This window comes from Chionomys nivalis, chromosome 4 (assembly GCF_950005125.1).
Source record: "Chionomys nivalis chromosome 4, mChiNiv1.1, whole genome shotgun sequence".
Lineage (NCBI taxonomy): Eukaryota > Metazoa > Chordata > Mammalia > Rodentia > Cricetidae > Chionomys > Chionomys nivalis.
In genome coordinates this window covers 95910953-95937644 of record NC_080089.1, presented here as the reverse complement: position 1 = coordinate 95937644, position 26692 = coordinate 95910953, and the positions used below count along the sequence as shown (strand labels likewise).

Genomic DNA, 26692 nt, shown 5'->3' with positions numbered 1-26692 from the left:
GGAATATATACTATGCCTTAGGATAGACTGAGTTAGACAAGTGGAAATAAGTTTCTTTACTACAGGTCTCATAAAACCCTTTACTGTACACTGTATATTAGGAGCACATTAGTAGAGTATATTGTTAGGATTTCCCCAAAGAACCATTTTGGCCACTTCATTTTGAGCTGTGTTCCACAGAAAACATTCAGAAAAATATTGCATAATACATGCAGAAAAGAACACTGCTTGGTACAAGTTGTGGCTCAGTCAATGTTATTTCTTTTTATTGCCATGTAAGCTTCTTTAGTGTTTTTCTCAGTAACTTTGAACATTTGCTTCTGAAGGGGAGAAAGTATTTTCCAGAGTGCCTTTTAGATTTTGTGATAACAGTTCCTAGCAGCAGAGACAGGGGAAATAGGGCCGCGGCATTACTCTGAAGCTCAGATCAGTGAAACTGGGCCTGATTTAGTGTCTTAGTTAGGGTTTCCATTGCTGTGATGAAACACCAAGACCAAAGCAAGCTGGGGAGGAAGGGGTTTATTTGTCTGACACTTCCATATCACAGTCCATCATCAAAGGAAGTCAAGACAGGGACAGTCAACTGGTGCAGGAACCTGGGGGCAGGAGCTGATACAGAGACCATGAAGGGGTGATACTGGCTGGCTTACCATGGCTTGCTCAGCCTGCTTCCTTATAGAACCCAGGACCACTAGCTCAGGGATGGCACCACCCACCATGGCCTGGGCCCTCCATAATCACTAATTTAAAAACTGCCTACAGCCCAGTATGGAGGCATTTTCTCAGTTGAGGCTCCCTCCTCTCTGATAACTTGAGTTCATGTCAAGTCGACGTCAAACTAGACAGCACATTTAGCATATGACATTGCCCACCGAGGCCTTCCCTGAGAACAGATGTTAGACGCCCAGACTAGCACGGTCTACAGCCTAAGATCCCCCATTAAAAAGGGCTAAAACATTTTAGCCGACTCTGGCTTTTAGAAGGACAACCCCGTGAACAGAAAACCTTAATCAAAGGCCCGTTATATTTAGGCTTGGGCACAACACAGAACTTTTCTGGGGTCAGTCTCTTTCAGGGAGGTTTGCAAACCTGGGAGGGCCAAGGCTTTCCCTGGGCAACCAGTGCTCTGTGGTCCCGCTTCCCTGCTGGCTACCATCTAGAGATGTGCCAAGCTTGGGGGCAGATGCCTTCAGTTACCCTACACCCTTGGGGGTAGATGCCCCACACCCAGCCAGTCTCAAAGTGCTCTGGATTCTGCTTTCTCTTGTTCCAGACTGAGGAGGCCAAGAGCGTGACAACACGAACAATGATGGTAGAGACAGTGACTCTGCGTGTAGCAGGGGCGGGGGGAGGAGACAAGAGGCGGGGACCGTCACAATAGTGATGATGTCAATGGGCGTTACTGCTGGAAAGCTGGTGGACACACTCTCTATGAACACTGTCATGGTAGCTGCTGTTGCAGGTGAAAATAAGGGTTAGTGTTATGGTTTGAATACGGAATGTCTCCCACGGGCTCATGTGTTGAGTGCTTGGTCACCAGCCAGTGACAACATTTTTGGAGGTGAGAGTTACTTGGCGGAAGCAGGTCACTGGAGGTGTGTCTCCTGTCCCTCCCTTGCCCTTTGCTTCCTGTCCACCCTGAGACAAACAGCTTTGTCCTCACATATCCCTGCCATCATGATATTTGGTCTCGGCACAGGTCCATGACCAACAGAATGAAGGCCAGTGAACTAAACATCTCTGATTAAATCCTCCCTCCCTCAAGTTGGTTTTCTGTTCACACATATTTATATAAATGTTATATATATATTATATTATATATAACATATATAATAAGGTCTACTATTGGAACTACATTGAAATGTACAGCGTGTGGCATTCAGTCTGTTACCCTTGCTCTGAGTCATCCTCACCTTCCATTTCCAGAACTTTTCCACCCCGCCCCCACGGATACTCTTTACCTGTTTGTTATACACACTGACTTTCTGCTTCACCCAGCCACCATTCTACTTTCTGTCTCTGAATGTGGCGACCCTACATTCCTCATACACATGCTAAGGATCAGTGGGATCGCATCCTTGTCCTTTCATAGCTGACTTCTTTTTCTTAGCAATGGCCTTCCTTCCTTTTTAAGGCCGAATAATGCCTCACTGCGTCGCGTGCCACTTTCTGGTGTCATTCCCTCCGACGATACATCTGGGCCTTCCCCTCCTTTGGCTGTTACGGAAAGGGCAGCTGTGAGGGATCTGTAATTCTCTTTGGGTCCTTCTGTTCAGTTCCTGATCTTAGCAATGCTGTGTCCTGTTGGTTCTGCTGGGTTAGAGCCTGGAGGTGGCTGACTCTTCATGCCAGCCCCCCAGTGCAGACTTGCTTGGAACCATACCTAGCTAATGGCGGAGCCAGGCCTCAGCCTTCTGACCCCACTAAGCATGTTCTCCACCCTCTCATATTGACTTCTACTTTGGTACAAGTTTTAAGTGTGCAGAATAGCTGTGGACACACACTTCTGTCCACTTACAAAGAGGCAGCTGTTCCTGGGACTCCCCTCCTTACATGCCTCTAAGTTCACTCTCTTCCGTGCCAGCTTCTGGAACGTCCATTGCCACAAAACAGCAAAGAGCTATTCTCCAAACCCCTTCCTGCCCAGGAGCTCTCAGACCCAGGCTCCCAACCTTGCTGTTCCTTGTTGTCTCCTCAGCAAGGGCTGTCTTGGTGAGGAGCGAAAGCCTGGCCATCTGTCCTCTGGCACCCTCAGAAACCAGGACATTTCCACCCTGGCTTCAGCTCAAAACTAGACACAAGTGCTCTTGTCTTCTCTGGGGGGCCTGGACCTGGCTTTCCCTGAACATTCGAATCCACACTCTTTCTGAAGAGCAGGAAGAGAGGAGGACATGGGAAGGGCAGGAAGGAACTGGAATGTTTATTGAGAGCTTTTTCTGGGCTGGGGCTTCAGCCCAGTGGTCATTTATGCTCACCACCCATGGTCAGCAGTAGAGTGGGCATAGCAGATGCTCTCCAGCCAAGCACGGAGTACAGTCAGTGCTGGCCTGTCCTGCCCTTTGTCCTCTTTCCCAAAGACAGTGACTTGGGGAATTTCCCTCTTGCCCTGTGGGAGCAAGTATGGCCCCTGACCTTAGGTGATGAATCCAGCCTTGCAGGTCTGTACACAACCCTTTCTCTTGGCAGTGTGAGCCATTCCTGCACAAATGCTTTCAGTGGCCTGGAGCTCCTTGATGTCAGGGTGCTGGAGTCATGGCTAAATCTTTTCTTGCTGGTGATTGGCTCTTAGGGCTGTATTAGCAGAGGCCTCTGACCAGGCTTTCCTTGCTGACTAGAAGCCAGGCTAGGGGCCTTGCAAAGATTGTTCCTGCTGGTGCTGGCAGCTCTGCTAGGTCAGGTGGGACACAGGGAGCTGAAGGGCCAGATGAATTTGCCTTGCAGCAGGTGCGGGTGCTCTGCATAGCTGATCACAAGGAGGCTCATAGGTGAGTTGAGGAGGTATCTGGATGGGACTGATGGCATCGAGCAGAGGAGGGATGTGGTATGGTCTGACTGATGGTTTCAGGATTGCTCTGGCTCAGGTGTGGAGGAATAAAACCGGGTACAATGAGGTTGTGGCCTAGGGCTGTAGGGGAGGAAACAAGAAGGGGTAGATTCCAAATGTAGTTTGAGGAGGAACCACAGGGTTTGTGGGTGGAGAACAGGCATGGGATGGGCGAAGAGAAAATAAATTGTCGCGTAGGACTGGGAATCAGACTAATTTTAGACTCGTCAAATATGAGCTGCCTTTCATAGAAGGAGCAGAATCAAGGCGTTGCCTAGAGGAAGTAATGGACTCAGAAGCACAGAGGTATATCCACCATCAGGAGAAGGAGGGGCAGAGCACGGGTTTCAGAGAAGGGGCTGACTTTTTTTCCTCATATATTTTTCATTAAGATATAATTCACAGCTGGGCATGGTGGTGTACAACTCTAATCCCAGCACTCAGAAGGCAGAGGTAGATGGATCTCTGTGAGGTTGAGGCCATCTTGATCTACAGAGTAAATTACAGGACAGCCAGCACTGTAAGACAAAGAAAAATCAACCAAATAAACAACACATACACACAGAGGGGAAGAGATACAATCCACATGCACAATTGTGAGTTTTAGCATACCTGTCAAAGTTGTTTGTCCGTAAACCACCAATCGATTCACAAATTGATAATCACTAGAATCACAGCCATCGATTCCTGAACCATTCCTTCTCCCCCTCCCCACCCCCAGACACTCATGCATGAGCAGCCACTCCTCAACTTCCCTCCCCCAGACTCCAAACTCCCCTGTCTACTCTGTGTTCTCACATCTCCTATGCATGGATCCTACAGCACGAGTCATCTGTGAATGGCTCCGGTGCTCGGCAGGTTTGGTGAGCTGCAGTAGACATTTAGAGTCTTCTCTTTGGTGTGTGGCTGACACTCTGATGTATGAGCTTTGCTCGCTCTTTCGTTGGTTCCTGGGGCTGTCTTCACTTCTTGGATCTTGGATGGATGGTGTTGTTGGGAACACTCAGCTCTTGCTTCTGTGTGAACGTAAAGCTTTCACTTCTCCTAGATGCGCTGCTAGGGGCCATGTGTTTAACATTACATCCCACCAGCAATGCACGACAGGCCCATAGACTCGAGGTGAGCTGTTTGGGGGGAACTGTGAAATTTATTCTGAGTCGGCTTTGTTTCCGAGATGAGGGTGGAGGGGAGAGTAAAGGAAGTAATGGTTGCAGGGGAATAGGAAGCTAGCTGGTGACGGTGTGTTTAGAATCCCTAATGCTAGGACCCTGTTAAAAGGAACCACCAGTGCATCCATGCATCTTTGCTTCCCAGGTCTGCGTATCTGCCTGGGGGCAGGTGTGGGGGCAGGTGTGGAGTCTGCGAGACTGTGATGGAGTCAGCTGGGAGTGGGGATAGAAAGTACAGCCTCAAACCTTCCGTGAGGGCTAGCCTCAGGTGTCTTTACCCTTCCTTTATATTGCCTGCCTGTTATCAGGCTTTGGCCTTGCTGCTGTTAGCTTCTTGCTCGTAGGCAGGTAGTAGTCGTAAGGAACAGAAAGATCTTAACGCAGAGGTGGGTTCAGCTACTTTGTGGCTCATTAGCACACCAGTCTGAAGCTTTCTAGCCTCAGCTTGCCTCAGTCTCCTCACCTGTAAGTGGCTGGCCTCCCAACGTGGCTTTGAGATGGAACCAGGGTTGTGAGCCAGCATTGTGTCTTTCCTTCTTCCCAGCTCCCAGGGCCGCTCCCAGGCTCTCTTCTGTTCCCGTGATGCTCTGCCTCTGAGCATCTGAGCCTCTGAGATCTCTGCTGCCCTCTGCAATTTCTTCTCTGTGTCTGGTAGTCATTTCATCACTGACAGCACCCGAGAGGACAGTTTAAAAGGAAGAATGGTTTATTGCCGCTCACTGGTGCAGAGGGTTTGGTTGGCAGTCTGCTAGCTCCACTCAGTTCGGGCCTGAGGTAAGGCCGAACATCATGATAGCAGGAATATATAGAGCAGGAAGCTGTTTACCAGGAGAGAGAGAGAGAGAGAGAGAGAGAGAGAGAGAGAGAGAGAGAGAGAGAGAGAGAGAGAGAGAGAGGGAGAGAACGGTAGGAGGGTAGGAGGAAAGGGACCAGAAGCAAAAGTCCCTTCAAAGACCTGTTCCCAGTCGCCTGCTTTCTCCACCTAGGCCCCACCTCTGAAAGTTTTCACCACCTCCCAAAATAGAGCCACCAGCTGGGAGCCAAGCCTTCCACACATTTTATATTCAAACCATAACATTCCCATCCCTGAGAGCAGCGTCAGAGCAGGAGTGTCCCTGGCTCCTCTAAGAACTCCACAGTCATGGACCGTCTTCCCCAAGTGGGCACTCACACCTACGATTTGCACACCAACCCAGGGGATCTTAGGCCTCACACACACCTACCCCCTCAGTCCCCTCTCTCCAGGCACCATGACTGGAATAGTGTGGCATCAGGAACAGGCATCTCTGGGGCTAGTAGCTGTGGACTATCTCTTGCTGTTGTTCTTTTTTTTTTTTTTTTTTTTTTAATTTTTATGGTTTATTTAATGTGCATTGGTGTGAAGGTGTCAGTTGCTGTTGTTCTTAAGCCTTCACAAGGAAGAAGCTGGTGTCACTGCCAAAGGGATCCTCCCCAGGGCCAGGGAGCCAGCTGGAGGCTCCTTCCCTGGAGGCAGCCCCAGGTGACCTGGCTTTCACAGCCTGTCAGTGCTTTGCAGCTGAAAAAAAAAAATCCCCTTTTCTGGGAACAGGGAGTGGCTGATGCAGGCAGTCTTGCTGCCAGGCACCCGACCTTGCCCTGTGACACACCTGACCCAGAGAGTGAGCCCAGTTCCAACAGGAAGAAGCAAGCCTGTCCCTGTATGCTCAGTGAGATGACATGGGTTGATGCAAATCTACACCCACGGAGACATAGGCTTCTCCACTTAACTTGCCTGAAAAATAGGCTTGATCATCTTTCCTCCGCATGGGAGGTGTGGGGAGTACAGGAAGGCAACAATCTCTAGATGGGGTCCTTGTGGTCCTTGTGGATACGTCATCTCTAGAAGTCACTATCTTTATTGTTCTGTGTCCTGGAACCCTTGACTCCCCCATCAGTGAAAGCTGAAAAGTCAGTTTTTAGTGTTTTCCCTTAAAGTTCAAAGGACCATTTCACCAAAGTCGGGATGCATCCATGCTTTTGCACACCTTTTGGGCTCTCTTTGGAGTTGTATCTGGAGGAAGAACCCAGGGAGCAGTGCCTGGTTCCTGATATTTGCCACTCCACCATGAAGTATAGAGCTGAGCCAGGTTAAGAGGCACAAATACAAACACAAATACGTACAAGTTGGAGGAAGGTTTCAGAGATGAGAGTCGGAGGCTGAGACCTCCCATGAGGGAGACCTCCTCAGAGGTCTGCCACTGAGCCAAAGGGCAGCCGGGACATCTGGCGAGGAGGTGACAGGCTTTGGGACAACCAGCGAGGAGCAGAACAGACTTTTAAGTTGGCAGTCACAGCTTCAGCGTGCATTTGGAATCTGGGCAGCTAGTCTGGATCCAGGTGGCCAGAGCCATATCTAGATGAATAAAGAGGAAGAAGAAAGGAGTGGGGTGAGGGTGGAGAAGGAGAGGGTGATGGGAGGAAGGGAGAAGGGAAGAGAACAGGAAGCAGTCTTGACAGGAACGTCAGAGCCCCTGGTTGACACCCTCGATGCTGACTGCCCACCCACCTGAGACGTGTGATGCTGGCATGTGGGACTAGACCTTGGAACAGCTTCCACGTGTTTCCCTCTTTAGCCTCTCTCTGCCTCGTGGTTCTGCCGGCATCAGCACACACACTGGCAAATCTCCTATTCCCCCACAATGAGTAAGGCTCTGTCCCCAGAGGCCTCCTACCTTCCTGATCATAGGGAAGGCAGGCAGTCACTTTCCTTAGAGCACAAGCGGGGTACTTCAGCCTCCCCTAGGAAGGCCGGGTGGCAGGACATGGGCTGGGGTCTGTCCCAGGTGTTTCCAGGTGTGTGTGAGTGAGAGCAGGGGCTGCCCAGCTCGGCATCACCTCCTCCCAGCTGCATGTCTCCTCAGACCAGGACTAACCTTCAGTCACTTGCGTCTTCAGTTTTACATGCAAGTGCTGGTGTATCAGGTTGTGTGTGTTTTGATCATTCATGGCTTTCTGTAATTATTTGATTGTTATTGGTATATATTGTACAAAATAATGGGCCTTGTTATGAGACTTCATATATGTATATAATTACTCCCGTTATCATCTCTTGTCCCCCACCCGTTTTTATCTTTCCAAATTGTCTCCTTTACACACACACACACACACACATACAGAGTGATAGAATCTCCCTATCATATAGACCAGGATGGCTTTGAACTCAGTTTTCCTGCCTCTGTCTCCTGAGTGTGACACCACTCCTGACTTTTTTTTGAATGTAGATTCCACATATGAGACACGATATGATTTTCATCTTTCTGCATCTGGTGTGTCTCACTTACTGGGATGATTTCTACTTCCATTTTTCTGTAAACAGCAGCATTCTGTTCCTCTTTATGCCTCTGTAGTACTGTAGTAGCGGTTTAGATTCGTTCAGGTATGTACTCGGGTGATACAGCTGGGCTGTTAGTATTTCCATTCTTAGTCTTTTGAACAATTTCCATAGCTATTCCGACAGCAGTGTATATGGTTCCTGGTACCTGCATCTTTGCCAGTGTTTGGTGCCTTTTGCTTGATGATAGCCCTTCGTACTGGAGCAAGATAGGATCCCAGTAAACTCTTGATTTTCATTCCCCTCATTGCTAATGATAACATACACTTTATGATTCTATTTTTGAGAACTGTCTCCTATGTGAATTTTAGATGTTTTTCTAGTTCTGTATAGAATGTCATTGAAGTTTTGATAGACTTATCTCTGCCATCTTGTTTCACGGCTACTTTTTGTTTTGTTTTTGCCTGGTTGCACATCGCCCCATGTGTTTTGTTCTCTCGAACTGACTAGGAAGTCTGAGGTTTTATTTCTGTTTTTCAGAGTTATGGTATAGACGTTAGAGTATGCCTACTTGTGTTTTCCTATCAACATCAGGATATAATCAGGTTTCTCTTCCCAGAGAAAGCAAACTTCAGGAAGAGTTAAATATCCATTAACCTTTGCCAGAATAAGGACATCACTTTACTACTGGGATTACTGAGGCTGGGAAGATGGCTCAGAGGTTAAGAACTTATCTGCTCCAGCACAGGAGCTGGGTTGATCCCCCAGCACTCACGTTTGGGGAGTTCACAACAGCCAGCAACAGCTCCAACTTCTGGCCTCTGGGCACTGCACTCCTGGAACATACCAATACACACACACACACACACACAATTCAAAATAAAAATAATTTTAAAAGTTTAAACTAGTGTTTTCCTCCTCTTCAGATTTTAGAGATTTTTATATTTGGAAATAAAACATTTCAGAGCCCTTCAGACGCTGAACTTGCTACTTAGGTATACTCAGCCAGTAGCCGATTACCTGTTCATGGCCCCCTTCTCACACATGGCTCATCTTAGACATTAGTTCTAAATTGTCATGTGTTCTCTTGCTCTGTATTTGTGCTGCTGCAGTTCTAACCTAGGACCTCAGCCAGGCTAGGCAAGTGCTCTGCTGTTGAGCTAGATCCCGGACCCCTTTTACCTGTTTATTTTAAAGCAGGGCCTTGCTAAATTGCCTGGGTTCACCTTAAACTTCCCATCCTCCCCCCTTAACCTCATTAGTAGGGGAAAAGGCAGATCCAACCACCAAGCCTGGCTTCCAGAGTCTTCTAATTGAGCAATAAGTGTTATCTTCATTCAAATGTTTTTCTGACGGAGACCATTTATAATGCCGCTCATCCTTCTTTTTCCTGGATTTAGTTTTCACTTTGATGATTTATGTTCTCCAAGAGTTCTTTTAGAAAATGTGGGAATGTTCCTGCAATGTCAGATATGAACAGTTCCTTCCCAGGGGTTTTTTGTGTTATTGTTGTTTTGAAGATAGAATGTCTTGTTGTCCAGGCTGGCCTTGAACTCCTGGTCCTTCTGCATCCACCTCCCAAATGCTGGGATTACAGGTGAGTGCCACCATGTCGGGCTTTAGGGGCATCTCTTTTATTTTTAGATTCATATTCAGCTTTAATTTTTGAATGCTCCCTAGGTTATTTTTATAATATATTTAGGGCATATATTAACTACAATTTGAGTATTGTGACTTATGCTCACGTTCATTTCTTCCCATGCACAGAAAGCAATCATATCACTTTCGATAGGCAGCCAGCGTCGTCTTCACATAGGAAGAAAGGCAGAACTGGAGGATCTGGCCTACCTTAGAAGTAAAATCCTGGGGGGGGGGTTCCCCAGATTCCTCATTCTGTGGCTTTCCCTGCCTCCTGTCCACAAGTGATTCTACATGAGGACCCTTCCCCTCTTTCTTCTCAGGATCTGACTTGAGGTGTTGCATGGGGCCTACTAGGCTCGTGTGAGAAATTGAGCCCCGTGGGCTCTGGCTTCTTCACTCGGTGGCTCAGCTTAGGGTCCCGCCGCATGCTCAGTTCAGCCGTGTCTTAGAAAGTGTTCAGATCTTGTCACTTTTCTCCCCAGCAGTGGTTCAGCCACTGCCCATCTCATGTTGCCTGGATGATCTGGAAGCCTCCTAACTAGTTCCCCGCGTCCACTGGTGGCTTGTCCCCCACTCCCTAGCCTTGGACCAACCTTCTTACAGTGTCCTCTGGTTCCTGTCTTAGCCTACATTCTCCACGGGGTCCATCCTGCTGAAGATGAGGGAGGGCAACAGACTCATGGCCTTACCCCCACCCCAGCCCACCAGCTGTTGGCCACACCTCTACCTCTGAGTTTTTTGGGTATTCTCTCTGCTGGACTGTTGCTTCTGGGGTCATGTGACTCTGATCCCTCCTGCATTTAGTCATTACTCAAAGGTCACCTCCTGGGAGAGGAGATAGCTTCTTGACCTATTCAGAAAAACAGCAAAGGCTGTAGCCACCCTTCCCCTGACTAGATTGACCCTCTACCATGTGTTTACCTCTGGTAAAGTTCTCCCCGCCATTCAGTTGTTTATCTGCTTCACTACTGGATTTTGACCCCATTTACCTGTAACCAAAGGTCCTACAGCCTGCCTGGCATATAGTAGGTATTCAGATAGTTCTAAAATTAATAGGCAAAATTGTCTAACCTCTCGCTCCTTTAATTATTCAAATACAATACAGGTACTTTGGGGGTTGGCTCTCAACTAGACAGGAGTACTTTGTGTCAGGAAGAGGAAGAGTGAGCAACGGGGGTTCCTGCAGTAGGAGTGGTGATGGTGGCAGGGGGCTATAGTGGCACCCCAGCTACCACCCAGTTCCTGTCCCGGATGCCCCTTCCTGCCATTTCCATCCTAGGATGGACCTTGACTACTGGAGACAATCCCTGTCCACATGGGGCTTAGGCCCTCCTCACTAGGCTGGTTTCTTTGGTGCACTCTCCACACCTGAAGGCTTCAAGGTAGAGGCCCTTTTTCTGTATACGTGAAGGAGGAAATGGAGGTGCTGAGGGTCAGGGGCACCCCAGAGAACCCCAGTTTTTAAGGACTAAACCAGGAATCCATGCCTAGCTCTGGGGTTCCCCAGAGGGACCTGTGAAAGCTGTCTCTGACTTCATGAGGCTTGTCATCTCTGACTTCATGAGGCCATAGCATTGTGGTCCAGGGAGCACAGAGGCTGAACTGAGTCAGACAGAGCCTTACACAGAAGCAGCCTCTGAGGTGGCTGGAAGTCCTCCTCTGAGGACAGCTGGGACTGAGCTGCAGCGGGTAGTGGCAGCTGTAGCCTGGGGCTCTACAGTCTATAGTGGGATCAAGGGCAGCCCCTGAGTGACCTAATTCCTCTCCAGTTCTAGACACAGCAGGGCAGGAGGAGTTCAGTGCCATGCGGGAACAGTACATGCGCACTGGGGATGGCTTCCTCATCGTGTACTCAGTCACTGACAAGGCCAGCTTCGAGCACGTGGACCGCTTCCACCAGCTTATTCTGCGTGTCAAGGACAGGTGAGAGCACCAGAAGGGGCTCCCTACTCCTGTCTCGGGAGAGAGCAGCAGAAGGGGCTCCCTACTCCCGTTCCTGTCTCAGGAGAGATCACCAGAAGGGGCTCCCTACTCCCGTTCCTGTATCAGGAGAGCACCATCTTCCCTCTCCCTCCCAGTCCGTCCTCTTCTCTACCCTTCCCCCTTCCCTCCTTCCTTTTCTCTGCCCCCCCCCCCCATCTTCCATTACTTCCTCTAAGGTCTTCCCTGACCCTTTCTTGTTTCCTAATCTGCTCCCAAGACTCCAACGCTCATGCCCCTCCTGTTTTCAAAAACTATCCCTCAATCAAGGAATCGTTGGTAATGTCTTTGCTTTCCAACTCCAATTTAACCAAATTGCATTATATGCAAAGAAAAGTGAATTTCCCCTCCAGAACACACTGAAATTGGTTAAATTGCATTTGACTACGAGATTTACAAGTCGCACATTAAAGGCTTTTTTTTCCTTCACACCCTATAACATAATTAAATCACCTAGTGTCTGTTTTAAGCTTATCTAACACTGCCAGTCAAAGAAGCAGTGCAGAAAGAAAAAAATTAAATGCCGGAAAACAGCAGGTTTTGATTAAATCCCAGTAGAGATGGAGAAATCTAGTCAATAGCTGTCCCACAGGGAAGGGCTTGTAGCTTTACCTAGCGGAGGGGCGCAAGCTTGCAGAGCAGGTTGCAGGTGGTTGATGTACATTCAGCCCATGAATATACGAACCTCAAAGGAGACCCCTGATTGGTCCGGGGGTGGGGAAATCTTAATTTACTTGCTAATCAAAGAAATAAAAAGCAGCATTTTTTCTTACAAATTACAGGGTATTTTCTTATGAAAATATCTAATATTGCCCAAAGTGCCGTGGGGCTGAAGTTCTGTTTGTTTGGTTCTCGTGTCCGTTGCTGACGGACATGCCTCGCCGTCTGGCACTTCCTCTTCTTGGAGCCATTCTTACTTTGCAGCTGCCATGTGTGCAATACCAGCCCCGTCCCTGGTGCTCTCCATGAGCTGAGAACTGCAGTGGCCTTGCATGGTTTGTATATCAAAGTATTGGAGAGCTGAGGAGTGTCTCTCACCAACTGCCTCAGGCCAGCCTCAACACTAGCCTAGCAACACACCCCAGGCTGCTCCTTCCCAAGCCCTTATCTCCTCTGGAAAAGAGGAGGTGCACCTTGAGCTGGTGGTGCCGGAGGATGCATCTCACCTGGCTGTTGTTTTCCTGTTTCACAGGGAGTCGTTCCCAATGATCCTCGTGGCCAACAAGGTGGATTTAATGCACCTGAGGAAAATCACCAGGGAGCAAGGAAAAGAAATGGCAACCAAACACAATGTAGGTGTGTGTGCATGTGCGCGCATGAGCGTGTATGTGTGCATGCGTGCATGTGTGTGTGTGTGTGTGTGCCATGCGCACGTGCACGTATGTAGGCACGTGCTCTGGGGACCTCAGGACTATGTGTGACAGCCCATATGTCATCCCTCCTGCAGTGCTGGTCTTTGGAAATGGGAACAAGACCTCCCTTCACCTGAGAAACAGAGGCAGAGAGGCCGCAGGGTGCAATGTGGCAGGATATTATTTGAAACGAGCAGCGGGCCAGTGAGAAAGAGGCTCTGGGGAGGTGGGGGGACGGCTTCCTTCAGAGTGGCCTGGAAGCTGTGGGGTTCCGTGGAGGGCTGCTCTGCCTGGGGCAGCACATAGCCAACATTGGGCCCTGCAGAGGTAGCTCTTCCAGCTGGCTCATAATCGAGCTCTTCCGGCTCATGCATGAGAAACCTGGTGATGCTGAGTCACAGCAATCTGCTCTGTTCACTGAGTCCGTGCCCAGCACTGTACTGGGGGAATACGGTTATCAGATCCTCTACCCTTACAGCCACGGGTATCATTATCCCCACTTGATAAACATTAAAACTGAGATGGCTCCAGCTATAGCCTGTCACAAGCATGTTAGCTTTCTGAGTTCAGTGCAGTGTGCTTGCCCTCTGGATGGTGCTGAGTCAGTCTCTGTTCCCCATCCCCATATTGGCACAGTGCACTGGGTCCTGTCTGCTGGCTGGAAAGTCTGATGCAAGGTAGCCCCATCTCTGTCCCCTGGCCTACTCTCCACATAGAGAAAGGCATGCTGGGAGCTAGTTTTGCCTGTCTGTCTTCTGTATTTATTTCTTTATTAATTCCATCATCCTAGGTCCTGGGAAACAAGAGTTCCCTGCTTTTGGTGGAGACAGGCAATAAGCAAAGTAAATTAGTTTGAGGTTGACAAATCCTGTGGAAACAGGCACACCAGGAGAGGGAGGTCAGGACAGGGCAGAGGAGGTACCTTTTAAACGGGTTCATTTTATCAAGGACTTAAGGAGGCAAAGGGATGGCCAGACAGATACCCTAGAACATCCTAACAACAGAAATGATCTGTGCAAAAGCCCTGAGGTTGGAGTTTGTGAGCTAGCGAACGGAGCCGCCATGGCTAAGCAGGTAGAGGCGGGCGAGTAGTCAGAGAGCTGTAAGGAGCTGTGGCTCTTTCAGAGGCTGAGGAGGAAAGCCACTGGATGGTTTAGAGAGAGGTGTGACATGTGGCCGAGCAGCTTCTCTCCTGTGACATGTTCCCAGTCCACTGGGAAAGGAGAAGAGTGGAGACTCATGCGAGGGCTGCCCCAGTATCACATGAGGTCGAGCAGTACGCGAGGGTGGCAAGGTTTGGCTGTGCTTCTAAGAACCAGCAGCATTTGCTCATAGACTTTGTATGGGGTGAGAGAAAGAAAGGTGGGTCCATGTGTTCTAAGGCCCCTAGATGCTGAGGATTGCTGAGCTCCCGAAAGTGTAGGGTGTCCAGGGGCTCTGGCTATAGCTAGTTTCTTGCCTCCCTCCTGCATGTGCCCAGGGCTGCACAACATCCTGATCCATAAGTCAGGTTCTACCTGGTTCTTATCAGGGATGCTTAACATGGGTAGACACGGCATCCAGTTCGCAAGACGCCCCAAAGCTGACATAGCGCACAGCTGCCCAAGTGGAGAAGCAGAAGGCTCACACTGACTCTGCTGGCCTTGCAGGCATGCCATTCTGAGCTCTGTCTCCACACTGCAGGATGGCGTTCGCCTCTGAGAGTTAACTCAGCAAAGGCAAGAACAGGGAAACCTGGGAAGCCAAATAACCATCCCACTGTGGAGGGCATTGTCCTTTCAGGGTTATCAGACACGCAAATAAAAATGATAAAGGCCTGAGCTGGGCCCTCTGTGTGTTCCTGCACTACACTGAGGCCTGTGCTTGAAGCCACTGCAGTGTGTGGACGCGGGACTTCACACATATGGATGCTGACCCCTGCGTGTCCTGGGCAAAGCTTCCCGACGGCTGCTCCAAGGCCTCAGCGCACGCTGCCACTCTCCCCGTGCACTTATTCCCGTGCTTAGCTTCTTTAAATGTGTTAGAATAAAAGGCACTAATTTTGTGATCAGGAAAAAATAAATGTTATGAAAAATAGCAAAGCCCTTTGGTTTAACCTCAGCCAGTTTACCCCTCCCCCACCTTCCAAGAGGCCAGGGATGTGTGGAGGGATGAGTCCTTCCTGACTCTCTGGCATACCTTACCTCCCAGAGTCTGTTCCACTCAGCCTGTCCAAGGCATGGTATGGAAGTGGCCTATGAGGCAGGCAGCCACAGCTCCCATGGGCTGCTCCCATCGGCCTAGGCTGGAGAGCTGGGGGTAAGGGACCAGGGTAACCCAGGTCCAGAAGTTCAGCAGACTTCTCCTCAGCCTTCCCACTGAACTTCACTCTGGAGGAGCTCAGGGCAAAGGTCAGAGGTCACGCCCAGAAGAGGACCGAAGAAGGCACAGTATGCCTCGGTGTGGGAAGCGAAACAGTTTGCTCTTGGGTATAAAAAGACTAACTGGGTTCTATTTCAGGGAACTATAATCTCTGTGCGTGAAGAATAGGAGGAGGCTAGAGAAGCCATTAGTGACATTCTCCAGCCTTACAAGGCAAGAAGCCCTAGAATCTTGTGGGGGTTCTTGCTGATCCTCAGAATCTCTAAAGTGTCCATTTTAAAGGTGGAAAAAAAGGACTTTGTGGGTCATGGTGCCAGGTTGACCGAGCTGAACTTTGCCTTCCAGATCCCGTATATAGAAACCAGTGCCAAGGACCCGCCTCTCAACGTGGACAAAGCCTTCCATGATCTCGTTAGAGTGATTAGGTAAGCCTTGTTCCCTCCCTTACAGCTTTGCCCCTCCCTGGTAATGACCTCTGGGGTGGAAGGGGCAAGCCATATTGCAATAATACAAGAAGAACACAGCTCCTGTGCTAGGCCAGGAGCCTGGGCAGTGCCAAGCCTGATTTGCCATTTCTTGTACGTCTTTGCATTTCCCCCCTGTACTACCTCCATCTGTAGAAGGAGCAGCAGGCTGCATTCCTGCTGCCTGGCTCCCAGCCACCTGGCTAGCTTATGCCCTGAAATAACAACACACAAACTGTATTCTTTTAAACGCTGCCTGGCCCATTAGTTCTAGCCTCTTATTGGCTAATTCTCACATCTTGATTAACCTATTTCTAATAGCCACGAGGTGGTGGCTTACTGGGAAAGATTCTAGACTACATCCGTCTCGGGTCAGAGAATCATGGCGTCTGTCTTGGAGAGGAGAGGCATGGCGTCTGCCTCACTGCCTTCTTCCTCCCAGCATTCTGTTCTGTCTTCCCCGCCTACCTATGTTCTGACCTATCAGGCCAAGCAGTTTTCTTTATTAATTAACCAATGAAACAACAGATATAAGACCCTCCTACATCATCCATTTCTACGCTGTCCCCAGATATAATGGGGCGGGGGTGTGGAGGCTGCAGATGTCATGGAGATCAGGTATCCTGGTACTCTCAGAACCCTGAACTTTCAACATATCCCACACAGCAAAGATCAGGCCCCTCTTTCTGCCCCCTGAAACAGACAATTATGGCTCCTGAGCTCAAATTCCAGAGGCACTGTGTGTGTGTGTGTGTGTTCCCAGATTCACAGCCTGTGGGTCTTCAAGTGCCAGTAGCCCCGAGAACAGACTCCTGAACGTTCCTTTAAAACCTTTCTCACTTCATGTTGGATAACCAAAGTTGCCTCCGGCTGTGCTCCCTGCCACCATCTAGTCCGTCGTATTCTAACCATTTTACATTCCCAACACTTAAACCCGTCTGCAGTACGTTATGTGGGTGACTCGGGCTGTTGGCCAGCTGTGACTCGGATCTAACCTTCTCATGGTGCCCCATGTTTACCACCTATTGGTTCCCTGCCACGGGTACACCCTGCTTCTAGCCCCACACTCTGCTGCACTGCCTGATCCCCATGTTAGTGCCTGAAGTGATGTGCCCCCCACACTGCTGTGTACTGCTCTGGGCTGGTGGCACCAAAGGTACCCTTTGGACCTAGGAATGGTTAACGGAAACTGTGTAACAGGCTTTTGCACTCAGTTGGCCAGTTATCTAAAATATGAAATATTCAAAAACAGAAGTCAATTCCATTATAAAGCTTGGTGGCGCTTACAGTCTGAATAAATTAGTCACCACCTGATGTCACTGTTTTCCAGTCAGGTGACTCTGGTTTCCCTTCCCTCCCTCTCCAGTCTTCTTAGACGAAGATGCTTCATAGTCTGGTCTCCTTGGGTGGCCAGGACAGCAGCACCCTCAAGCTCTCCCTCCATCCCAGGAGTCACAGAGAGGGGACAGAGGAGGAGAAAAAGCTTGAACTGACTTTGTCTTTCTGCCTCCATTGTTCATCAGGCAACAGATTCCAGAGAAAAGTCAGAAGAAGAAAAAGAAAACAAAATGGCGAGGAGACCGGGCCACTGGCACTCACAAACTTCAGTGTGTGATCTTGTGACAGCCTGAAACCCTGGGCATAGCAACCATGAACTGCTAGCCCCCGGGACCAGCCCACTGCCTAACTGCACTGAGAACCGTTTCTTACCACAGCCCTTGGCTCCGGACTGGGCACAGGAAGGGGGCATGGTAGGATGGGCAGGAGCAGACAGGGTCTGGCTTTGCCACCTCTCCCAGGAGACAAGCAACAGCTTCCAAGCCCTCCGTGTATTGATCGAGCCCAGTACCCAGTCTCTTGGTGGATGTGCTGTTTCTTTTAAGTACATAGGGCTGATTTGCTGTGGAAGTGTTTATCCACACCCAATATACTAGATAAGCCATGAACAAGCTTCCTCCCCGACCCCGTCCCCAGTGTCTGAGCTCTGATGTCTTTTGTAGACTTTTAAATTATTTGAGTAATGATTATTTTATTAAAGAGGTCTGTGCCCACTGCCTGGTGAAGCCCCAGGTCTTCAGCAGACTTCTCGGATAGTGTCTAGAACAGTGTTCTTGTCTTTCTGAGAGTTCCTAGCAGTGCCAAACTCCATCCAGGATGAATGACTGAGATGGCAGAAGTTAGTGGAGGCCTTGGCAGAAGCTTGGGGTGGAGTCAAACCCAGGAAGCAAACCCCAGAGACTGGAGAGAGGGCGATGGATTTATCTGGAAGATGTCGGTGTAGTTGAAAATGCAGAGATTAGAAAAATCCCCTCCCTGCTACCCACCCCCACAGCCATTGAAGTGAGAGCTAACTGGGACCATCTCAGCCCTAGAGATGACCATTTCCTTATCCTGAAAGTGGGTGAGATCGTTTGCTTTTCAGGCAATGGGTAAATGCGGACAGGGCCCTGAGCTTCTCAGATGTGTCCCTTCCTGCTTGCTCACTCCTGTGTGTTGCTGTGCCCCTGACACAAACACGGGCGTGTCCAAGGAGGTGACTGTAACACCATCCAGAAAGCTGTTCTGTGATCACTCTTAACTGAAAGCACTCAATACTATTACCCCTGAAGCATCAGGACCTGAAGCCATCTCCATCCAAGTCAGCTGACCACCACCTTTCTAAGCCCAGCCAATGAGCACACCCCTCTGGCATCAGCTGACCACCACCTTTCTAAGCCCAGCCAGTGAGCACACCCCTTCTGACATCAGCGCTGTGGCTGCCTCTTGGTGCGCACTTCCACTGCCTTAGGTCTTCCGTCTCCTGTCTTAGATCACAGGGGAAAGGAAAGGAGCTGGTAACACGGTCCCTACGCTGCTTCAGTGGGGACACTGCTCCCCACCAGGGGGCACCCTCCCCCTCTGCTTCTGTTGGTGAGGTAAGGATTGAGTTTTTCCAGGTGGCATCTGGGTTAGGGGGACAGGAAGGACAAGATGCACTCTGTGGGAGGGTCACAAGAGAAGGCAGTGCAGCTAATAAGTTCATTTGCCAGCTCACCACGCAACATGGAAGGTCCCCACCAGGTGGCTGGGCCACTCTGGAGAAAGAAACTCATGGAAAGAAATCCAAGACAATTGAGCACCAAGCGGATGTCCAGCCTCATGATTCTTTTCAACCCAGAAAGTCCTAACTTGTTGACATACAGGACCATCGTCACCGAAGGCCCCATCCAAGGGACAGTTCTGCTACAGAAGGAAGTGATTTCTAGCTAAAGCGCAAACGTCTAACCTGTCAAACTGCCACCCTCCTCACCACATTTTTCTGTTCCTAAAAAGGATACCAAAGAACATTCCAGTTGAGGTATCTCACCATTTCCCAGATCCTGTAATACTTAGGAATTTTTCAACGCTAAGCGGACCGGGTTTTCTCTGGCCTTGGGCTCCCGGAGTCGCACCCACCACAGTTGCCGCCTGGAGAGGTGCAGGCTGCTCTCCATGGAATACGGAGATAAAAGGCCCTGCACGGGGCAGCACCACTGCCAGGGAGCCCGTCTGCCCACAGCACCCCTGCATCTGGAGCCACACCTCCACTGTGCTGAATAGGGACTTTCACTGGAAGCAGAGCAGTTGCCCCGAGTCACACAGGTGGCTAGAAGGAGGCTCCCAGTACTCCTGCCCCTCTCAGAAGAGACAGTGCATCCAGGCCCATCATCCGGGACATCCATCCTCAACTGCCCACGTGCTAAGCTAACATCTGGCCTTCTGCAGTCTCTGACTCAGGGCTGATGGTAAACATTCATTTCCCAGAATCCCATGTTTCCCGTAAGTGAGATAAGTAACACTCCAGAATTAGAAAGGAGCCCTTCAGCAGAGTCTCCAGAGAGCCCAAGTCAAGTATGCTCAGCGCACCTCTATCACCAGCCAACAGGGGAAGCCTGGAAACCTGGTTGGCCGTGACGCCATGCGACCTTTGAATCTACAGCCAAGTTCTCATTCTAAGGTTCCCTCTAGTTTTTCAGAAACCTGTTCCTATCACATCCCCTGAAGTTCACCCTCTCAGGAATCCCCTCACCCCTGTGCCTCTTTCGTGTGCTCCCGTTTTCTCCCATTACTCTGATGCCTCCTTATGGGTTCCTTTTCTCCCCCTGGTCATTCCTTCTCCCCCAGGATGGGGCTATGCCATGGCTGCTTCCTTCCCAAGCACCTTGCCACACAGAGGACATCAGGATGTTTGCCTTAGGAGTTTCCAGCCTCCCTATGGCTCTTGCTGAGGAGAGTACCTGATGGAATTAGTGTACCTGTCTTGCCTGCCAGGAGATGTGACCCACTAACCCATGTCAGCTCTAACCCCAGAGCCCCTCAGACTCTGCTACCCCAAGTCCAGAGCCACAGAGGGGTCCCTTCCTTTAGCAGCCCGCCTGGTTGGAGACTCCACATTGGGGTTTACCTAGAATGCCAGATACTTGAAACACTGAGCCCTTTGAGTGACAGTATTAGCAGGTGGCCATTGTCGTGAAGCGAGAGTGATCCCTGGACATCTTGACGATGCTTGAGCCTTTTATGTAACTTTTTATCAAGTCTTTGTGTATCTCTACTTATTAATAAAGAAACAAAGAGAAATGCTGTCTTTTTTCTTCTTGCTCGAATATCCCCAGTTTTGTGATTTATCAGTCCTTTATCCAAACGCTCACCTTTTCCAGAGCCCACTGGTGGCCATGGGGACATCTCCTGCAGGAGCCTACTTCCTCCACTGTATACCATCTGCCCCTCTGTCTTTTGTAGGAAACTGCTCTTGTATTCCAATGGGATTTGTGACCCCCCCCATGACTATTTCACCCAGCTCCCTGCTTTCAATTCTCAACCCCAAAGTCTTTGACTTGCCCTTCATCCAGCCGACCCTGTCTTGTAAGCAAAGACTGTTGATTCCCCCTGCAAAATACGTCTAGAAGCTACCCTTTCCCGCTACCTCCACTACTGATGTTTGAGCCGATGGTGCCTTTGTTCATGTCTTCCCACAGTTCAATCTCAGCACAGCCGGCAGAGAAGTTGGGGGAAGTTTATGAACTTTGTGTCTCCACTTTGTCTACCCCATCCTCCACCCAATAGCTCCCCCTTATTTTACAGGGTGCGTAGATGGCCGTTAGCTGCAAGAGGAGAGCATCGGAATGTTCCTGCCCTTCCCATCAGACACTCACTGAGTTCTGAGCCCCACAGACATCACAGAGAACATCAAAATCACAGACTAGTGAAGACCAGTCACATGAGGCCCACTAATTCCATTGCTGTTAAAGAGTGAAGACGTCTCTCCTAGGTCTAATCTATAAAAGCAAGAGCCCTGCCCCCACCACGCACACACACACACACACACGCACACACGTGTGCATTCACTTTTGAAGGCAAGAGGTCAATGTCAGGCGTCCTCCTCGGTTGCTCTCCACTTTTTTAAATGCGGTCTCTCACTGAACCTGCACTGTGTCGGCTGGCGAGGCTGGGCTGGCCGGTAAGCTCCAGGGGTCAGACTGCTGTTTGAGCCGATGGTGCCTTTGTCAGTGCTGTGAGGACAGATGTACGTTGTTTGTCCAGCTTTTGCACAGGGGCTAAAACTTGGGTCCTCATACAGACGCTTTATGCTGTCCCTCCTTCCATCTCCAGAAGGACTGTTTGAAGAAACCACGTCGGTTTCCTTCGAAGGGGTGGAATGTCGAGGCCCCTGATGTTACAGACATCAACATTGTCATCACCCTACAACTCTGACCTGCAGACCCAGGCCCTGTCACCAGGCCCTGAGTCAGAATCTTCATTTTGAACAAGATCTCAGTGATTCCGTGTGCACAGTGACTTGAGCAGTGTTGCCTTAGAAGAAGTTCAGCCTAGGTTCGCTGCCTCTGGACCAAGTTCCACCTCATCCACTCAACCTGTGGGTCATGACCCCTTTGGGGGTTGAGCAACCCTTTCACAGGGGTCCCCTAAGACCATCAGAAAACACAGGTATTTACAGTATGATTCATAACAGTAGCAAAGTTACAGTTATGAAGTAGCCATGAAAATAATGTTATGGTTGGGGTCAGCACTGTATGAAAGGGCCGCAGTGTTAGGAAGGTTGAGAAGCACTGTGCTAGAGAAGACTTGGCTGCCAACAGCTGCAAGAGGCTGCCTGGCCACACCATGAACTCAGAAGTGTTCTCCCATAGGTGACGCGTGCAACCATTAATCAGAGGGTGATTTTACATCAGTTAAAGGATGAACGGGCTTCCAGGGTTTTGTTTTGTTTTTTACTCTTGGGTTTTTCTTAAAATGTAGGCAATGCCAGCTGTGATGGTGGACACCTTTAATCCCAGCACTCAAGAGGCATAAAAATGCAGAATACCTGTGAGTTTAGAGGCCAGCCTGGTCTATACAGTGAGTTCCAGGCCAGCAAGGGTTACATAGTAAGACCTTATCTTTAAAAAAAAAAAAAAAAAAAAAAAAGCAATGGTCTTGCAGATAAAGTGGAATTTCACCATCTGCCATCCGGGCTGAGAATTCTTCGGGCATCTAAATAAAGGGTAGAGTATTCTATGCAAGTGAGGGACTCGTTCCCAGGATTTTCATTCTCTGTAGCTTCTGGGGCTCCAACATCATGCTGAATAGCCCATTACTATGCTCAGGTGAACATTTAAGCATAAGAAAGGGGGCTGAGTTCACAGTAAGCAAAGAACCTACAGTCTTTCAGTGCAGAGTGTAGATGGCCACACTCATGCAAATCGTATTTCTGTTTGGTTCTGAGACCGATTGCCCTGCCGGCCGGCTAACAGAGGTAAGATCCTGGATAAGGGCTTCTAGGCGTGTCCTCCGGATCCGGGGCTTCAGCATCAGCGGGAGTCCCGCCCACTGACTGCTGAGCTGAAGCTAGCTCTCTGTGTTTGACAAGGTCTTCATGGTAGTTCAATGCTGCCCACAGTTTGCGAATCACCAAATTCCGCAAGCGTGGGTGAAAAGTCAAAGCTTCAACCCTGTGCAATAAACAGCTGCAGGGATTGCTCTTTTCTGCAAAGCAGCTGTGATTGGGTGACAATGCTCACCCAATCAAATTCATCTTCGCTTCCTGCATCTAACTAATGAGGGTTCCTCAACATCTGGAGCCGAAGACCCCAGAAGGAGGGTTTTTGACCTTGATTACAGGTGGGGTGACTGACATCTTGGAATCAGATGCAAAACGACAGCTCCACCTGCACTCATCGAGCCTCCCCCCTCCCCCCCTCCCCCCTCCCCCCCTCCCCCCCACTATCATGCGCTGTCAGATTCTCCCTGTGTTGCAGGGACTGCTCAGCGTGAAGATGAAGCAGCAGCCAGTTAGCTCCTCTCCATGCTGGGCTCTTCTGGCAGTTTCACAGCCTCAGAGACCAGGAAGGGGAAATGAAAGGAACGAAGAGCCAACTACCCTGAAGAAGCGCTGACAAAATGGTTAACTGAGTGGAGATGTCCCTGCAGGCCCTCCCACGACATCCTGCTGGAGGGGATGGGATCAAACTGCCTTTCTCCCAGTTCCCCATACATGACCAAGTGTGTGATCTACATGACTCACTAACCCCTTCCCCACTGTGGCAAACACCACTGTGTGTGTGTGTGTGTGTGTGTGTGTGTTAGTGCTGGGAATTGAACCCAGGACCTGTGCATGCTAGGCAAGAATGCTACCACTGACCTAGATTCCTAGCCCCACAGGCAACTCTTATATTGAGGCTGGTCACAAGCTACAATGATATTCCATTTGTCTATCTATATTCCTTACATTTTATGTCCCCAGGCCCAGAGAAGGAGCTAGTGGCACAATGGTGATACCTAATGTTTATAAAATAAATCAATAATTATTACAGATATTGGCCTCCATGACTTACAACCCATCACAGTTCAAATGTGCCTTCTTTCTCTCATACCTTATAGCAGACCCAAGATCGCTACAAATTTCAGGTTTTCCGAGGTCACGATCTCACAGTGACCTCTGCTTCTGCCTCACTCTACAGCCTCTCTCCTTGAGTTAATCCCCACCCCCGTTTCCATAAGGGAAACCCATCCCTATAACCACCCTGAACTTCGTAGAGGACTTGTGGGTCCTAAGATGGCCACCAGACCCTTTCCCAATCTAGATTCCTCCCCCAAGTCAAATGCCCTCCCCTCAGTCCCTCCCAATGAAGATACTTTTAAAAAGCCACATTCCCACAATTTCTTCTTAGGCTGAAATAAGAGGGTGACTTAAAGTTCCCAGTTTGCTCAGGCAAGGGATTTTCTGCCTTGTCAAAGGTCTGCTAAGAATTAAATGTTCGTTCATTCTAGCATAACAACCCTAATAATTATGAATTATTAATAACCCTATGAGTTAGTTGCAGGTCTGCAGGCCTTAGTAACTGTCATTGTCCCCTCAGGGTAGGTGTAGTTGGAGCACAGGCTTAGGATTTAGCGGCCTTAATTTGCTGTTGTGGGTAACCATGTGCCTCTTGTCTGGCCCTCTGAGAACAGTGTATTAGCAAATCCATGGGACACACAGGGAGAGCACTTGCTTGCATTGTAGCGTACTTCCTGTAAGCCAGGCAGGGGCCCACTTCTGCACCCACCTTCCTTTACTGATGACCACCCTGTGAACTAGGTGATACAGTGTTTTATAGAAAAAGAAACTGAGGCTAGGGACAGGCAGGAATGACTGGGTCTGGACATGCATCCAGTTTTGCTCCTGAAGCCTGTCTCTGTTTGCTGCCACCCTGAAGACCGAGCTAGCCCAGGCTATCTCCCTACACCCATTTTCAGTCTTACCCACGCTTGAGGAACACTTTCAACGCTTGTCACACTTCCTTGCTTTATTTCAAGGGAGCTGAAATTAGCCCAACTTCCCCCTGAGTGACTCATCTCAGCTCCAGTGACAGTCATTTTCCAGAGTGTCTGCACCGGACCTCCACCCAGGGCAGCCCTCACCATGGCCTTGGACACTACCGCCTCCAGTTCTGTCTCTCTTACTGTCCTTCCCAGTGAGACTGCCCAGGTCAAGAAGACCAGTGGACAGCAGATCAGGTGAGGCCAGGGGGTCCTGGACACGTTCCAGGACTCTGGCCTTCTGCCTAGAGAACCACCCACAGCCAAGAGCCCTAGCAGCTGTCCGTCACCCCGTCTGGGTGGGGGTGGTTAGAGTCCAGCTAGGATTTAGCAGCTTCTCGTTTTGTTTTGTCTTTCACAGGGTTTCTTTGTGTAACTGCCCTGCAACTTGCTTTGTAGATCAGGCTGGCCTCAGGCTCATAGGAGATCTACCTGCCTCTGCCTCCAAGGTGTTAGGATTAAAGTTATGAGACTTATCAGCTTTAATTTTTAATTTAATTTAAATTTGCTTTTTAAACAGGTTTCAGGTAAAGCTGTGTCTGAGCCCTCTGAGAACCACAGATTAGCAAATCATGGGACCTGTGCTTGCTTTGACCCTAGTCTCTCCAGCTTGTAGCAACCTTGGGTTGCTACAAATTTCAAGAACTTTCCCAAGGTCACGATCTCACAGTGACCTCTGCACCTGCCTCTATCCCACAAGTTAACTTCTGCCTCTGTTTCCCTAAAGAAAACCCACCCTCATAATCACCCTGAATTTTGCTGAATACTTGTAGGCCCTACGATGGCCTCCCAGTTGACCTTTGTCCATGACACGCTTGGCTCTGCTCCTTTGCTGTAGAGACACAGGGCACTGTGACTATCATTTCTTAATAGAGCAATTCCTCTCTCCACTCAGCCCAGACTTTTGGTTCCCTCTGTGGCTGGCATTGCTGAGTCTCCGGTGTTGCTAGTGCTAGGAGCATATGGTGTGGTGGCCAGTGCACCTAGGTCTAGCTTGTCTGTGCGGCTACCTGGTGACCTGAGCCAGGTGGTCCAACCTCCCTGTATCTCAGCTTGGTTCTCAAACTTTAACTGGATGGATAATAAGGATGTTTCTTAAGTCTACGAGGCTATTGTTAGGTTTCAGTTTTGTGTATGTTCTCAGAATTATGACTGATGCACAGACATTCTAAACGCCAACCAGGATCCCAGGATGAAATCAATATACGCTCCCTAGGCCCCAAAGCAGCCTTTTGTTGTCCTCTCTTGTCTGGATTCTGGGGCTCAGCTCCCACCATTTCTCCTTGCAAAGTAGATTCAGAGGTGTTTTTTGTGTGGTGTGTATTCACCCTGCCCGTGACCTTGGTTTGAGTGGCCTGCTGGAGGCAGAGCTTCTTGTTTGCTGACTTAACTTCTTTAAAAGAAAGAGGGGGCAGGTGCTCGCTCTCTTGAGTGATAGATCTCTCGAGTGGAGATCAGACTGCTAGTTCCAGTCACCCCAGGGCAGAGGGGAAGACCTCGATGACTCTTTACCTTGTTATTCGCGAGTGTTCCCCAATACATCTTTGATACCCTTTTATTCAGGCTCTCATGGATTCACATACCTCTGCCTACCTGGATGCATGCCTGCAGCCCCAAGCAGGAGGATCGCGTGTTTGAGAGTAGCCTGGACTACACAAGTTTCAGGTCAACCCAGAATATAAGGTAAGACACCATCAAACAAACAAACAAACAAACAAACCAAGGCCAGGGAAATGTTTCAGTGGATAAAGTGTTCACTTAAGTATGAGTCCCCAAGATTGGATCCTTAGCACCCATGTAAAATGTGGGGAGGGAGGTGTTGTTGTGACAATCTGCTGAGTCAATTAGCCACCCTCTTGGGAAGTTCAGCTACACCCTCTTGCAAAAGGACTATCTTTTGCAAGCTGGGCTTGGTAACTGTTTGTACCTTCATGGGTGGGTGAGGAGAGCCACAAGACCTCACCTGAGCTGACTACCACCTGTTATATGCAATGCCACCATAGTTGCACGTGGTCTTGGGGAAGGGCCTAGGATTTACAGGCAGGTGAAGCCCAAGGGGGAAGGCACTCCAT

At 49.5% G+C, this 26692-nt stretch overlaps 1 protein-coding gene across 4 annotated transcripts in view; it reads left to right on the top strand.

The window, feature by feature from the left end:
* Positions 1-20388, top strand: part of Mras (muscle RAS oncogene homolog) — a 53588-nt gene extending 33200 nt beyond the window's left edge. For 3 of the 4 annotated variants that reach the window (XM_057768072.1, XM_057768074.1, XM_057768071.1), the window contains exons 3-6: positions 11416-11569; positions 12819-12918; positions 15685-15764; positions 17327-20388. In XM_057768072.1, coding sequence (XP_057624055.1) covers positions 11416-11569; positions 12819-12918; positions 15685-15764; positions 17327-17426 — 434 coding nt within the window. In that variant the 3' untranslated portion in view covers positions 17427-20388. Of the gene's footprint in view, positions 1-11415; positions 11570-12818; positions 12923-15684; positions 15765-17326 lie in introns of all 4 variants that reach the window. The other variant, XM_057768075.1, reaches the window with a different exon arrangement.
* The last annotated feature ends 6304 nt before the right edge of the window (positions 20389-26692 follow it).